The sequence below is a fragment of the Mesoplodon mirus genome, assembly GCF_964341445.2.
Source record: "Mesoplodon mirus genome assembly, chromosome: 3".
In the NCBI taxonomy this organism is placed as follows: Eukaryota; Metazoa; Chordata; class Mammalia; order Artiodactyla; family Ziphiidae; genus Mesoplodon; species Mesoplodon mirus.
The window spans coordinates 148,084,348-148,098,569 of record NC_138978.1 but is presented as its reverse complement, the minus strand read 5'-3'; the positions used below and the strand labels follow the sequence as shown (position 1 = coordinate 148,098,569).

At 44.5% G+C, this 14,222-nt stretch overlaps 1 protein-coding gene across 1 annotated transcript in view; it reads right to left on the bottom strand.

The window, feature by feature from the left end:
- PLXNA2 (plexin A2) overlaps positions 1-14,222 on the bottom strand; it is a 219,296-nt gene that overhangs the window by 108,067 nt on the left and 97,007 nt on the right. The window contains exon 4 of the mRNA XM_082613496.1: positions 13,618-13,752. Within this exon, the coding sequence (XP_082469622.1) occupies positions 13,618-13,752 (135 nt within the window). The remainder of the gene's footprint in view (positions 1-13,617; positions 13,753-14,222) is intronic.

The following is a 14,222-nucleotide window of genomic DNA, read 5'->3' as shown; positions in this document are numbered from 1 at the left end:
TCTACCAGCCCTGGATTGCTGTGTCAGAGAGAGGGTGCGTCCTCTGAGTGACCACAAGTATGGAGGGACAAGGACAGGGCTCTTCATGATTAGTATGAGTTACTTCTGTCACGGAGCACATTGTATATCTCTGCTACAGCACTGCTCACTCTATATTGTAATTTATCTATACATCGTTCTTCCCCACCAGAATGTGGCCTCCCTGAGGGCAGGGATTATATTTTATTTATCTCTCTATAAAAGCATATTTAAGAAGCACAGAGAGTCCCATACAGGATAAATCCAAGGAGAAACATGCCTAGACACATATTAATCAAACTATCAAAAATTAAATACAAAGAAAACATATTAAAAGCAGCAAGGGAAAAACAACAAATAACACACAAGGGAATCCCCATAAGGTTAACAGCTGATCTTTCAGCAGAAACTCTGCAAGCCAGAAGAGAGTGGCAGGACATATTTAAAGTGATGAAGGAGAAAAACCTACAACCAAGTTAACTCTACCCAGCAAGAATATAATTCAGATTTCATGGAGAAATTAAAACATTCACAGACAAGCAAAAGCTGAGAAAGTTCATCACCACCAAACCAGCTTTACAACAAATGCTAAAGGAACTTCTCTAGACAAGAAACACAACAGAAGGAAAAGACCTACAATAACGAACCCAAAACAATTAAGAAAATGGTAATAGGAACATACATATCGATAATTACCTTAAATGTAAATGGATTAAATGCTCCCACCAAAAGACACAGACTGGCTGAATGGATACAAAAACAAGACCCATATATATGCTGTCTACAAGAGACCCACTTCAGACCTAGGGACACATACAGACTGAAAGTGAGGGCATGGAAAAAGATATTCCATGCAAATGGAAATCAAAAGAAAGCTAGAGTAGCAATTCTCATATCAGACAAAATAGACTTTAAAATAAAGACTATTACAAGGGACAAAGAAGGACACTACATAATGATCAAGGGATTGATCCAAGAAGAAGATATAACAATTGTAAATATTTATGCACCCAGCATAGGAGCACCTCAATACATAAGGCAAATATTAACAGCCATAAAAGGGGAAATTGAGAGTAACACAATCATAGTAGGGGACTTTAACACCCCACTTTCACCAATGGACAGATCATCCAAAATGAAAATAAATAAGGAAACACAAGCTTTAAGTGATACATTAAACAAGATGGACTTAATTGATATTTATAGGACATTCCATCCAAAAACAACAGAATACACATTTTTCTCAAGTGCTCATGGAACATTCTCCAGGATAGATCATATCTTGGATCACAAATCAAGCCTTGGTAAATTTAAGAAAATTGAAATTGTATCAAGTATCTTTTCCGACAACAACGCTATGAGACTAGATATCAATTACAGGAAAAGATCTGTAAAAAATACAAACACGTGGAGGCTAAACAATGCACTAATTAATAACCAAGTGATCACTGAAGAAATCAAAGAGGAAATCAAAAAATACCTAGAAACAAATGACAATGGAGACACGATGACCCAAAACCTATGGGATGCAGCAAAAGCAGAACTAAGTGGGAAGTTTGTGGCAATACAATCCCACCTTAAGAAACAGGAAACATCTCAAATAAACAACCTAACCATGCACCTAAAGCAATTAGAGAAAGAAGAACAAAAAACCCCAAAGTTAGCAGAAGGAAAGAAATCATAAAGATCAGATCAGAAATAAATGAAAAAGAAACTAATAAAAAAAATAAAATAAATAAAAATAAAAAAGAAATAAATGAAAAAGAAATGAAGGAAACAATAGCAAAGATTAATAAAACTAAAAGCTGGTTCTTTGAGAAGATAACAAAATTGATAAACCATTAGATAGACTCATCAAGAAAAAAAGGGAGAAGACAAATAAATAGAATTAGAATTGAAAAAGGAGAAGTAATAACTGACACTGCAGAAATACAAAGGATCATAAGAGATTACTAAAAGCAACTCTATGCCAATAAAATGGACAACCTGGAAGAAATGGACAAATTCTTAGAAATGCACAACCTGCCGAGACTGAACCAGGAAGAAATAGAAAATATGAACAGACCAATCACAAGCACTGAAATTGAGACTTGAAAAGCACTGAAATTGTGATTAAAAATCTTCCAACAAACAAAAGCCCAGGACCAGATGGCTTCACAGGTGAATTCTATCAAACATTTAGAGAAGAGCTAACACCTATCCTTCTCAAAGTCTTCCAAAATATAGCAGAGGGAGGAACACTCCCAAACTCATTCTACGAGACCACCATCACCCTGATACCAAAACCAGACAAAGACATCACAAAGAAAGAAAACTACAGGCCAATATCACTGATGAACATAGATGCAAAAATCCTCAACAAAATACTAGCAAACAGAATCCAACAGCACATTAAAAGGATCATACACCATGATCAAGTGGGGTTTATTCCAGGAATGCAAGGATTCTTCAATATATGCAAATCAATCAACGTGATACACCATATTAACAAATTGAAGGAGAAAAACCATATGATCATCTCAATAGATGCAGAGAAAGCTTTCGACAAAATTCAACACCCATTTATGATAAAAACCCTGCAGAAAGTAGGCATAGAGGGAACTTTCCTCAACATAATAAAGGCCATATATGACAAACCCACGGCCAACATTGTCCTCAATGGTGAAAAACTGAAACCATTTCCTCTAAGATCAGGAACAAGACAAGGTTGTCCACTCTCACCACTATTATCCAACATAGTTTTGGAAGTTTTAGCCACAGCAATCAGAGAAGAAAAAGAAATAAATGGAATCCAAATCGGAAAAGAAGAAGTAAAGCTGTCACTGTTTGCAGGTGACATGATACTCTACATAGAGAATCCTAAAGATGCTACCTGAAAACTACTAGAGCTAATCAATGAATTTGGTAAAGTTGCAGGATACACAATTAATGCACAGAAATCTCTGGCATTCCTCTACACTAATGATGAAAAATCTGAAAGTGAAATTAAGAAAACACTCACATTTACCATTGCAACAAAAAGAATAAAATATCTAGGAATAAACCTACCTAAGGAGACAAAAGACCTGTATGCAGAAAATTATAAGACACTGATGAAAGAAATTAAAGATGATACAAATAGATGGAGAGATATACCATGTTCTTAGATTGGAAGAATGAACATTGTGAAGATGACTCTACTACCCAAAGCAATCTACAGATTCAATGCAATCCCTATCAAACTACCCCTGGCATTTTTCACAGAACTAGAACAGAAAATTTCACAATTTGTACGGAAACACAAGAGACCCCGAATAGCCAAAGCAATCCTGAGAACGAAAAACGGAGGAATCAGGCTCCCTGACTTCAGACTATACTACAAAGCTACAGTAATCAAGACAGTATGGTACTAGAACAAAAACAGAAATATGGATCAATGGAACAGGATAGAAAGCCCAGAGAGAAACTCACGCACGTATGGTCACCTTATCTTTGATAAAGGAGGCAAGAATATACAGTGGAGAAAAGACAGCCTCTTCAATAAGTGGTGCTGGGAAAACTGGACAGGTACATGTAAAAGTATGAAATTAGAATACTCCCTAACACCATACATAAAAATAAACTCAAAATGGACTAAAGACCTAAATGTAAGGCCAGACACTATCAAACACTAGAGGAAAACATAGGCAGAACACTCTATGACATAAATCACAGCAAGATCCTTTTTGACCCACCTCCTAGAGAAATGGAAATAAAAACAAAAATAAACAAATGGGACCTAATGAAACTTAAAAGCTTTAGCACAGCAAAGGAAACCATAAACAAGACCAAAAGACAACACTCAGAAGAGGAGAAAATATTTGCAAATGAAGCAACTGACAAAGGATTAATCTCCAAGATTTACAAGCAGCTCATGCAGCTCAATAACAAAAAACCCAAACAACCCAATCCAAAAATGGGCAGAAGACCTAAATAGACATTTCTCCAAAGAAGATTTACAGATTGCCAACAAACACATGAAAGAATGCTCAACATCACTAATCATTAGAGAAATGCAAATCAAAAATACGTTGAGGTATCACCTCACACCGTTCAGAATGGACATCATCAGAAAATCTTCAAACAATAAATGCTGGAGAGGGTGTGAAGAAAAGTGAACCCTCTTGCACTGTTGGTGGGAATGTAAATTGATACAGCCACTATGGAGAACAGTATGGAGGTTCCTTAAAAACTAAAAATAGGGGCTTCCCTGGTGGCGCAGTGGTTGAGAGTCTGCCTGCCGATGCAGGGGATGCGGGTTCGTGTCCCGGTCCAGGAAGATCCCACATGCCGTGGAGCGGCTGGGCCCGTGAGCCATGGCCGCTGAGCCGGCACATCCGGAGCCTGTGCTCTGCAATGGGAGAGGCCACAGCAGTGAGAGGCCCGCGTACCACAAAGAAATAAATAAATAAATAAATAAAAACTAAAAATAGAACTACCATATGACCAGCAATCCCACTACAGGGCATATACCCTGAGAAAACCTTAATTCAAAAAGAGCCATGTACCAAAATGTTCATTGCAGCTCTATTTACAATAGCCAGAACATGGAAGCAACCTAAGTGTCCATCATCGGATGAATGGATAAAGAAGATGTGGCACATATATACAGTGGAATATTACTCAGCCATAAAAAGAAACGAAATGAGATATTTGTAGTGAGGTGGATGGACGTAGAGTCTGTCATACAGAGTGAAGTAAGTCAGAAAGAGAAAAACAAATACCGTATGCTAACACATATATATGGAATCTAAGAAAAAGAAAGAAAAAAAAAGTCATGAAGAACCTAGGGGTAAAGCGGGAATAAAGACACAGACCTACTAGAGAATGGACTCGAGGATATGGGGAGGGGGAAGGGTAAGCTGTGACAAAGCGAAAGAGAGGCATGGACATATATACACTACCAAACGTAAGGTAGATAGATAGTGGGAAGCAGCCGCAGAGCACAGGGAGATCAGCTCAGTGCTTTGTGACCCCCTGGAGGGGTGGGATAGGGAGGGTGGGAGGGAGACGCAAAAGGGAGGGGATATGGGAACATATGTATATGTATAACTGATTCACTTTGTTATACAGCAGAAACTAACACACCATTGCAAAGCAATCAGACTCCAATAAAGATGTTAAAAATAAAAAGCACATTTAACAGTGCTGTTGTTGCATTGAAAAGAGCAGAAAGAAATCAAGACGGTACCTATCTTCAGGGCAACCCTGTTTATAAGATTTATTGCTGGAATATTACGTAGAAAGACTGCCCTGTCTATATCTGCATATGCAAATAACTTGTCAGTGGACAGCTCTATGCATTATACATGGTAGACACTTAACGGTCCGTTGAATAAATGAGTCTGTGTATGCAAATGAGATGCAAATCTTTCCCTATTTTAATTTGACCCTTGGGAACATCTTCAGGGACTCCCTTGGGCTCGGGTTGTTTTAATGTTTTTTAATTGAAAATCTTTTAACACAACCAGTTTTGTATCTTGTCTGTGTTGAGTGAAGCTTTTGTCAAATTGGGAGAAGAATGCTGGGCTGGGCCAGGTTAATTAGGATTAATTCTGGCTCTTCTGGTAATTCAGAACATGATCTAGGAAGTGACTCCCCTCTCTGGGCATCATTTTTCTCATCTTTAAAATAAGTGGGGTTTCCTTCCAGTACTGAGGTATAGTGATTTCCCATCTTTCGGTCCTAGGCACGTCATTCTGGGCAATCAGAGTCTCAGCATTCAGCAATCCTATCTAGAAAGAGAAATCGCATCCCTTGCCAAGGATTAGAGAAAGAGTCTCCAGCCCCCCTGCCCATTTAGAGAAATGAGTTTTTTAGGCACCAGTTCTCCCAGCCTGGGCATTGTGTTCAATCATTTCTTTCCAAACCAAAGGATTTTAAAATAAGAGGCTGGAGTTTTCTCTCTTAAATACAACAAGCCAAGCGTCTGATTAATAGGGTGGGCTTGGGGCTTCCCTGGTGGTGCAGTGGTTGAGAGTCCGCCTGCCGATGCAGGGGACACGGGTTCGTGTCCCGGTCCGGGAAGATCCCACATGCTGCGGAGCGGCTGGGCCCGTGACCCATGGCCGCTGAGCCTGCGCGTCCGGAGCCTGTGCTCCACAATGGGAGAGGCCACAACAGTGAGAGGCCCGCGTACCGCAAAAAAAAAAAAAAAAAAAAATAGGGTGGGCTTGCATTTCCTTTCCCTCATATGAAAATATTTATTAAAAATGCTCCAATGAGAATATTAATAGCCAGGGAATCAGCTCCGTGTCAGCTTCTTTGTTCCCTGATATTTGAAATGGGGGGAAAGAAAGAGGAAAAAAATCACATCCAGGCTTGAGGGGGTCACCAGTCCCTGAACCCCCTCCTCCACAAGGCAGGATTCCCCTCCTCCTTTGGGAAAGACACTGAGATGCGCACTCAGCTCCTGGGCCACACTGAGGTCCTTAACCAGAAACACATGTGCATCAAAGGCTTGGATTGAAAGTGACACATTTGAAAACAAAAGTACAGCAGAAATTCGCTTATCCTCACTTTCCTAATCCGCAAACTCTGTAATTCTCCCTAAAGTCCCTCAGGCTCTGCTCCAGCCCCTGCCTCCTCAAATTCTCTCCCCGCTGTGGCTCAGCCCAGGCCTCCCAGCTCAGGCAGAAGGGAGAGCTCCTGTTACTGAGACTTCAACCGCCTTGTAAAAATACACCTTGGCACGCTCTGCTTGCACCCTGGGAAGCCTTATCGCCAGGACTAAACAAATGTGCACAATCAAAATAATAGTCTGAGATGTCAAAATAAATGAGCAGGGGACATCTGGAAGTATGGCTCCCCAGAGTTTTTTCTTCCCCTTCCCCTTCCCCAAGTCTTTAGATGCCTAGGGGCTTGGCAGTTCAGTGGCTTTGGTCACAGGTGAGAGACTTACTGCCCTTATGTCACAATAGGCCCTTTGAAAATGCTTCTTATTTTTGGCCCTAGGTCCAGGTTTATAGTTGACAGGCCCTCCCCCAAACCAAGGACACCAAAATTCGTTCTCTAGTGAAGCTGGCTGGACACTGCCAGGGTGGCATGCTAGAGGCATCTGGTCTGTGTCCTTCCAGCCCTCTCCCCACCCCAGGCAGGGTCTTAAACCAGTGCAAGGAGCTGGGGGGCAGGGGTGTCTCTCCTGCAGTTGAGACCTTCAGAGAAGGATAGCTTCATAATCTTTCCAAATAATTCTGATTGCTAATAACTCCAGGCCAAAGTTCTTCTTGCCTCAACTCTCTGAAATTACTTAAGATGGGGGTGATTAAAAAGTTACTTTCCTGTCATCCGTGGGCGTAAAGTCCCATTGCCCTGCATGAGACGGTGGATCATCCAGCAGGACCATCTTCTGAGTGGACTGATGCAGCACTGCACAGGAAGACTGCCCGGGACAGCCCTTAAAATCACATGCCATGGGCTTCCCTGGTGGCGCAGTGGTTGAGAGTCCACCTGATGATGCAGGGGACACGGGTTCGTGCCCTGGTCCGGGAAGATTCCACATGCCGTGGAGCGGCTGGGCCCGTGAGCCATGGCCGCTGAGCCTGCGCGTCCGGAGCCTATGCTCCGCAACGGGAGAGGCCACAACAGTGAGAGGCCCGCGTACAAAAAAAAAAAAAAAGAAAGAAAAAGAAAAAAAAAAATCACATGCCATCGTCTGGGCACTTTCCAGGCAGTGTGTCCCTGTTCCTGATGGATTTCCTCAAAGGCTTCCCAGAAGCACTTTCAGAGCCACCTTTGATGTGGGTCTTATTTAGGACTTAAACACAACCTTCAGTCCATCAACAGCAAGCTTTAAAGCTACTGGCACTTCCCTGTGAGTTCAGGGAAATCAAACCAGTTGTGGTGACTCTGATCTTAGGTGTTGGGTGTTGTACAAGGCTGAAAGGGCAGCTAGCCTGCTCCATGTCCCATGGGCTTCATACTTCCCATCTGGGGTCAGTATGGGTGAGCTCTGAAGTCCTTACCAGCTCTGATGCTCTATGGTTCATAACTTGGGAGAAAGGAAACCATGTATTTACCTTCCCTGTGTCTTGTTTCTCAAAGCATGGTCATGGGCCACACCCATCAGAATCACCTGGGGTGATGGGTGGTAGAGAGGTGAAGAGTCAGGGAGAAGAGAGAACAAATATGACTTCTAAGGCTAAGTCGTAAAAAAAGGCAATAACATTTCTACCTTATTTGTGGGAATACTCACTCTTGGAGCCCTGAGCGGCCATGTCTGCCATGAGGTGCCATGCTCAGGATGTCTGACCATCTTGAGGCCACCATGCTGTGAGGAAGCCCAAGACACAGGGAGAGGCCTTGTCTAAGGTACCCTGGCTGACAGTCCCAGCTGATCCCAGCCTTCTAGTTCCCAGCTGCCAGACATGTGAGAGGACGTGCTTCCAGATCATTCTAGCCCTAATCATTCCAGTCACCGCAGCCCATTCATGTCATCCCAGCAGAGGCTCCAATCCAGAAGTTGCTGAGAAGAGAAAAGCCCTCTTCGGTGCACCCAATCTGAACTCCTGACTTACATAGTTTTGTGATCATGTAGAAGTGGTTGTTTTATGCCTCAGTTTGGAAGTGGTTTGTTACATAGCAATAAATAACCAGAATGTGTGCCAATAACTGACATACATATGGGCATTCAGAACTGGGGTCTGAGTGTCCACTGTTTGGAGAATGGCAGCCCCATCTACTGCAATGAGCTGGAGGCTTGCTTACTTACTTGGTGAGGCCAGACATGGAAAGCCCCAGGGATAGCCCCTTTCTGGCCCAGTGTCCACACATGCAGCCAGACAGGGGCCTGGAGGCTTGGGGGATGACCAGGGCTCAGGGTCCCCCTCCCTTCTCTCCACAGATGCCTGGAATACTGGCCTCCCAGGCCTCACACATGAGCCCAGGGCTGCCTTCGCCTGTATCAAGGGGACCAGGACTGTTTAGTCTGCTGGGCACATTCCTGGATTTTAAAAATAAATAGCAGATTATGAGCGACTTAGCCGGATGCTGTCATTAGGCCAGGCCAGAGGCTTCTGTGGTGTCCCTTGGGAGGGAGCAGCAGGAAAGTCAGGTTGGAGGTGTTTGCCTGAGACTGGGATCTCTCTCTCAGCCGTAATTTATAGTGGAGATGCTTCTAGCCCTCTCTGGGGTCTCAGAAGTTCTAATAATCCTATGAATGACAATACGATAATGATAATAATCATTACCACTTATTGAAAGCACTGACTGTGTGTCAGACACAGTGCTAGGTAATTTATATATAGTCTCTCGATCCTCACAACAGTCACCATTATTAGGCCCACTATACAGATGAAGAAACCGAGGTGTAGAGAGGTGAAATAACATTCTCAAGGCCATATGCCTAATAAGTGGTGACAGATTGTGTGCAAGGCGGTCTGACTCCCATGCTCCCACTCTTAACCACTATGCTATCTTGACTCTCCAGGCCTCGAAATAGACAGCAGCATCCCGTGTCCTCACCCACCCTAAACACACACACACATACCCATCACCAGCCTTTCTGCTGTTCCCAAGGCCCTTTCCAGCCTACATGGAGCCATTCTCCACTGTGACTCCCTTTTTCCATTTCACCCTTCGCTAGATCATTTTATGCCTCTATTCCCTCTGCTAATTCAAACTAATTAAAGTATAAAATCAAATAATTGCTTCCATCCCCATACGTTTTTCCCCATCTACCCTGAGTACAGAGTTAGATTCCCTTTCTGGGAGTGGCCAGGCTGACATGTTGGGTGGAAACTGGGGCTATCAAGTTTCTTTTCATCTTGTGACTTGCTTTTTTACTTGGCTCGTCGCCTGATTTTCCCTGGTCCCACCGTCTGACTTCCATTAGACACTGAGAATATGGTAGCGACTTGAATTCCCTCCCATAACATCTGTCGGTTGATTCGCTGTTGAGGAAACTGGGGTGGACTTTGTAGGGAAGAGTCAGGCATCCTATCCATGGAGCACCTGGGCAATTAGTAGGATCGGGGAATTGGTTCCCAAATGTTTCCCTGGGACTGGCCAGCATTGGATCTATTAACAGTACATTAACATCGACTTGTTAGGCAGTGGCACTAACGACTCAACACTTCTTAGTAGTCCTATTTCTTAATTACATTTAATTAACTGAGAGAGAGAGAGAGCGAGAGAGAGCACATGAGCCTATATTGGATTGTTCTAGCTCTGTGGGGAGATGAAAACCTGTCTAGGTAAAACTGGAGGGTAGCGACTTGGTTCTACTCTCTTGTGGCATCAAGGGTACAACAGGTGCCATGATTTGGGGGAGGGGGAGCGGAACAGGGAGACAAGAGCTGGGGACATGGTGAAGGCAGGGGTGAGAGTTGTCTGCCCAGAGATTTACTGGAAAGTGAGGCGGTGGGAAATCCCACTCCCACGATGTCGTATAAGGTCTTAGGTCTTTTAGGGAACTCCAAATTGTTAAATGACTGCCTCAAAACAGGAATCTGCTTATGCATAGCCGCCAGCGTTTCTACCCTAATTGCAGTGTTTACCCTTCGGGGAAGGAGTTCATCTGGGCACGCATGGACTCATAAAACTCGTTCAGAAAGTTCTTTTGGTCTAACCTCAAGGCTGTTTCCTGTGCTTTTGGGGTTGTCTTCTGGAGACGGAGAAGAGCCCTGATCCCAAGACCTTAGACAAGTCTCTTAAGGTCTGAAAGAGCCTCTAGAGAGTTCGATTTGTTATCTCCATCCTTCAAGCTGAGGAAACTGAGTCCCTGAGAAGTTCAGGGTCTAGGTCAGCCAGCTGGTTAGAGGTAGGCCAGGACTAGAACATAGGCCTCCTGGCTCGGCCTGAGGCCTGCTGGGTGTGCCACCACTTAGCTTCCTCCTAATCACCACCCACGGTCACCACCCTCCTGAGTAATGGGATCATAAAGGCTGAAAGCTGGGACAGGCCATGAGGAATCTGAACGATGAGTGTTCTCGGTGCGTGAGGTAGAATTCCCCTCTTGCTGTCTCAGCCAAGCCTCACAGCGACCCCTGTGAGACATCCTGAGGTGACGTGACTTGTCTAAGGCCACCCGGTTATAAAATGTTGAGAGCTTCGGACCTCAGTTAGAGCAAAAGCTGAACTAGAACCCACATCATTTGACTTCATTTCCACTGACTGTTCTCTTGCCACACGTTCAACTGTTTCCTTTAAGAGGTCCGAGCTGTCTGTGAACACCCAGTGTACTCTTGGCTGCTTGGCCTCGGACAGATGGCCCTCCTGAGGTGTTCTTGGCCTTCATCCCTGGACCCAGCCCCTGGTGAAATCACCAGGCTACCTACTGCCACATGGCCTGCGGCTCTCCCAAGTGACGGGCCTCCGAGCTCCACCACCAGTCCCCCTCCGACTCTGCCCGCTGATCACGGCTCCACCTGGCATAGGGATCTCCCTTGACTAATATCTCACCTGATTCAAGATAGCCCCATGGCATTAAACCCAAATTCTTCCTATATCTGCTCAGCATGACTGGCTACTACTGAGCCCTTCTGTTTGGTGCCAACTGACCAAACCAGGAACCAGGCAGCAGATGCAGAAGATGAGACCAAAGGAGGGATTACTTAGAAATAAGCTATGCTGAGGGTTGGTTTAGCCAGAGCTAATGCTCTCAGAGACGGCATCAGATATGGTTTCAAGAGGTCATTGTATTCCCTGAAGGCCACTTATCAGCCTCCAGCCCTCCTCTTTGGCCACGTTTTGAATTCAATTTCAGAAAGCATCTCATTTGACTAAAAGATATGCAGCCCAAATATGTGCCTTGGCATCTTCTCAGTTCCACTGAGGTCTCACTGGTCACTTCTATTTGCTGTTTCTGCTTTCCTACTTCATGGGGTTCAGAGAACCCAAGAAAGAATTTTTATCCAGAGTTACCAGCCTGGTCCTCGGCCATACATACGTCTTTTGAAAATATCATGTTAGCGTAGGTCTATTTGATCCCAGTGACCATCCTTTAATGCACCGGTCTAGGGGGCTATCTCTCCACCCACGCTTCTATCTGTAGATATTTCTGCAGAAGCATCTGGAATGGTGTTCACCAAATGTTAACATGGTGTTACATTTGGGGGTGTGGGGTTTGGGAACTTGTTATTTCCTTTTCTGTATGTATTGTTTGAATTTGTATGGTGCCCACCTATCAGTTTTGTTTAAGAAATAACCTTTTGTCTTATAAACAAAGAAAAATAGGAAGGAAAGGCAGAGCATTTATAGCCTCCAATCTGATGATAAAGATTTCCTTGTTAGACTGTAAGCAACTTGAGGGTGGTGACCAAGTCGCATTCATTTTGATGTTTTTCCAGCACATTGTTCCCCATAAATACATGCCCAGTAATGTTTTTTTTTTTAGGGTTACAAGTTTGCATCTGGACTTGTTTATGCCTCAACCATGGGGGCTACATGAAAGAAGGTAAAAAGACAGGTGGGTTCAAGAGGATCTGGATTTAATTTGCATACAGTTAGCATATGGTTTGTGTCATCTCCTCAGGAAGTAATTTTCAAGTTAAAGTTGCATCCCTGCTTCCCTTATGCCATCATGTGCCCATTCACCTCTTCCTTCCTCCACTCATACCTCGTCCCCGATTCAGAATTCACACATACAAAAAGGGAGGAGGGAAAGAGAACTTTGGGCAGGGTGAACTTGATGACAGATACCTGGCATCTTTGCAGAGTATTTTGAGAATGACACCTGAGTGGGGAGGTACCCTGAGAAAGCTCACTGGTCCTCCAGCGCCACATCCTTGTCTAGCCTGTAAGTCAGTATCCTCAGCACCAAAACAGATTCACAGTCTTTTCCCTTTTTTTTGGCCTTTATCTTACTTACCATGTTCAGGTCAATGTCAAGATCACCAGTCCTGCTGACTAACTGTTGACCCGCTGACTGAATGAATGGAAGGTGCCAGCCTTTCCTAAGGTCTAAGCTTTGCTTTCTGCACTGCCACTGATTTGGGGAATCCCTTGTCCTTCTCTTGTCCTTCACCATGGCTCTCCCTGCATTTGCCTTCTTTCTGCTCCCACATATTCAGGTCCAATGTAACCCGAGGGAATAACATTTCATCCAAGAAGGTGGGGAACCCACTCAGGTGTTAACCAGAAAAGGACAGAATTCTATTTCTCAGGCCTTCCCATCTCTGCAGAAAGAGCCGCAGCTTCCCAGAGCTGGCCAGCTTCTACCCTGCATCAGTCTAAGAGTCAGCCCAAGATTTTTATCTCCTTCTGGGGCCCTATCTTGGGTCTATCTCTCCCAGCCTGGAGGCCTGGATTATTTACACCTCTTTGGCTCCCTTGAGCAGCAGACTCTGTCGGCTCGGGAGCAGTAAATCTACCTCCTAATCACACCAAGCTGCTTCGTGCAGTCTGGCCCGTTCTTGTGGGGCTGTTCATCACATGCTGAGACAGGGTCTGCGGCCTAAAGAGAGGCTCCAGGAAGTGGCTGGCCCCAACTGCTTCTCTCTGACTCCCTGCAAAAGCTTCCTAGGACCGCTGAGCAGCAGGCCCAGGCGTCTCTCTTGTTTGATGGAACGGCTTCTGAACAAAGGTCACTGGTTATCTGCTCCTCCTGAGCTCTGGAAAGGAGGGATGTGTGTCAGCACTTACTTGTCTCTCAGACATAATGTATAGGTAGCGCTGATCAATGGAGAAGGCCATGTCCCGGAGGATGGGGCTCCCATCTTTGAGCACGGAGACCATCTCATATTGGACCCCACCATGGGGGGGACCATCGGCTCGAATCTGCAAAAGAAAAAAGGGCATCCTCAGCATCTGTACTCGGTGGTCCCCTGCGGGTTTACCTGCAGGTAGTTTATAGAAGATAATCCCTACATCCTGCCCCCAAGGGCTACCCTGAAGCAGGCTAGGTTACAGGGAAGACAGAGGTGCCTCTTAATTCAAACAGCCCAACTTCCACCAAGAGGAATCCTTTTCCAAGCAGTCTGAGTGTGCTGGTCTGGGACTTCTGATGGTGAGTTTATTTGTGTGCACGTATATATTTTTAGGTGTGATCTGACTATCCCTATATGGTTATTCTTCTGTGTGTGTACATATATTTATAGCACTGCATGATGAGGGTGTGGGGGAGTGTGTGCTTGTGCACACTTATTTGTGTTTGGGGTAGGAGAATCAACATCTGCACCGAGTGTTTTTGCCTCGGGCAAGTAAGAGAGGATGGTGGGACCAGCATACAAACCATCAGAGAGCTGGTC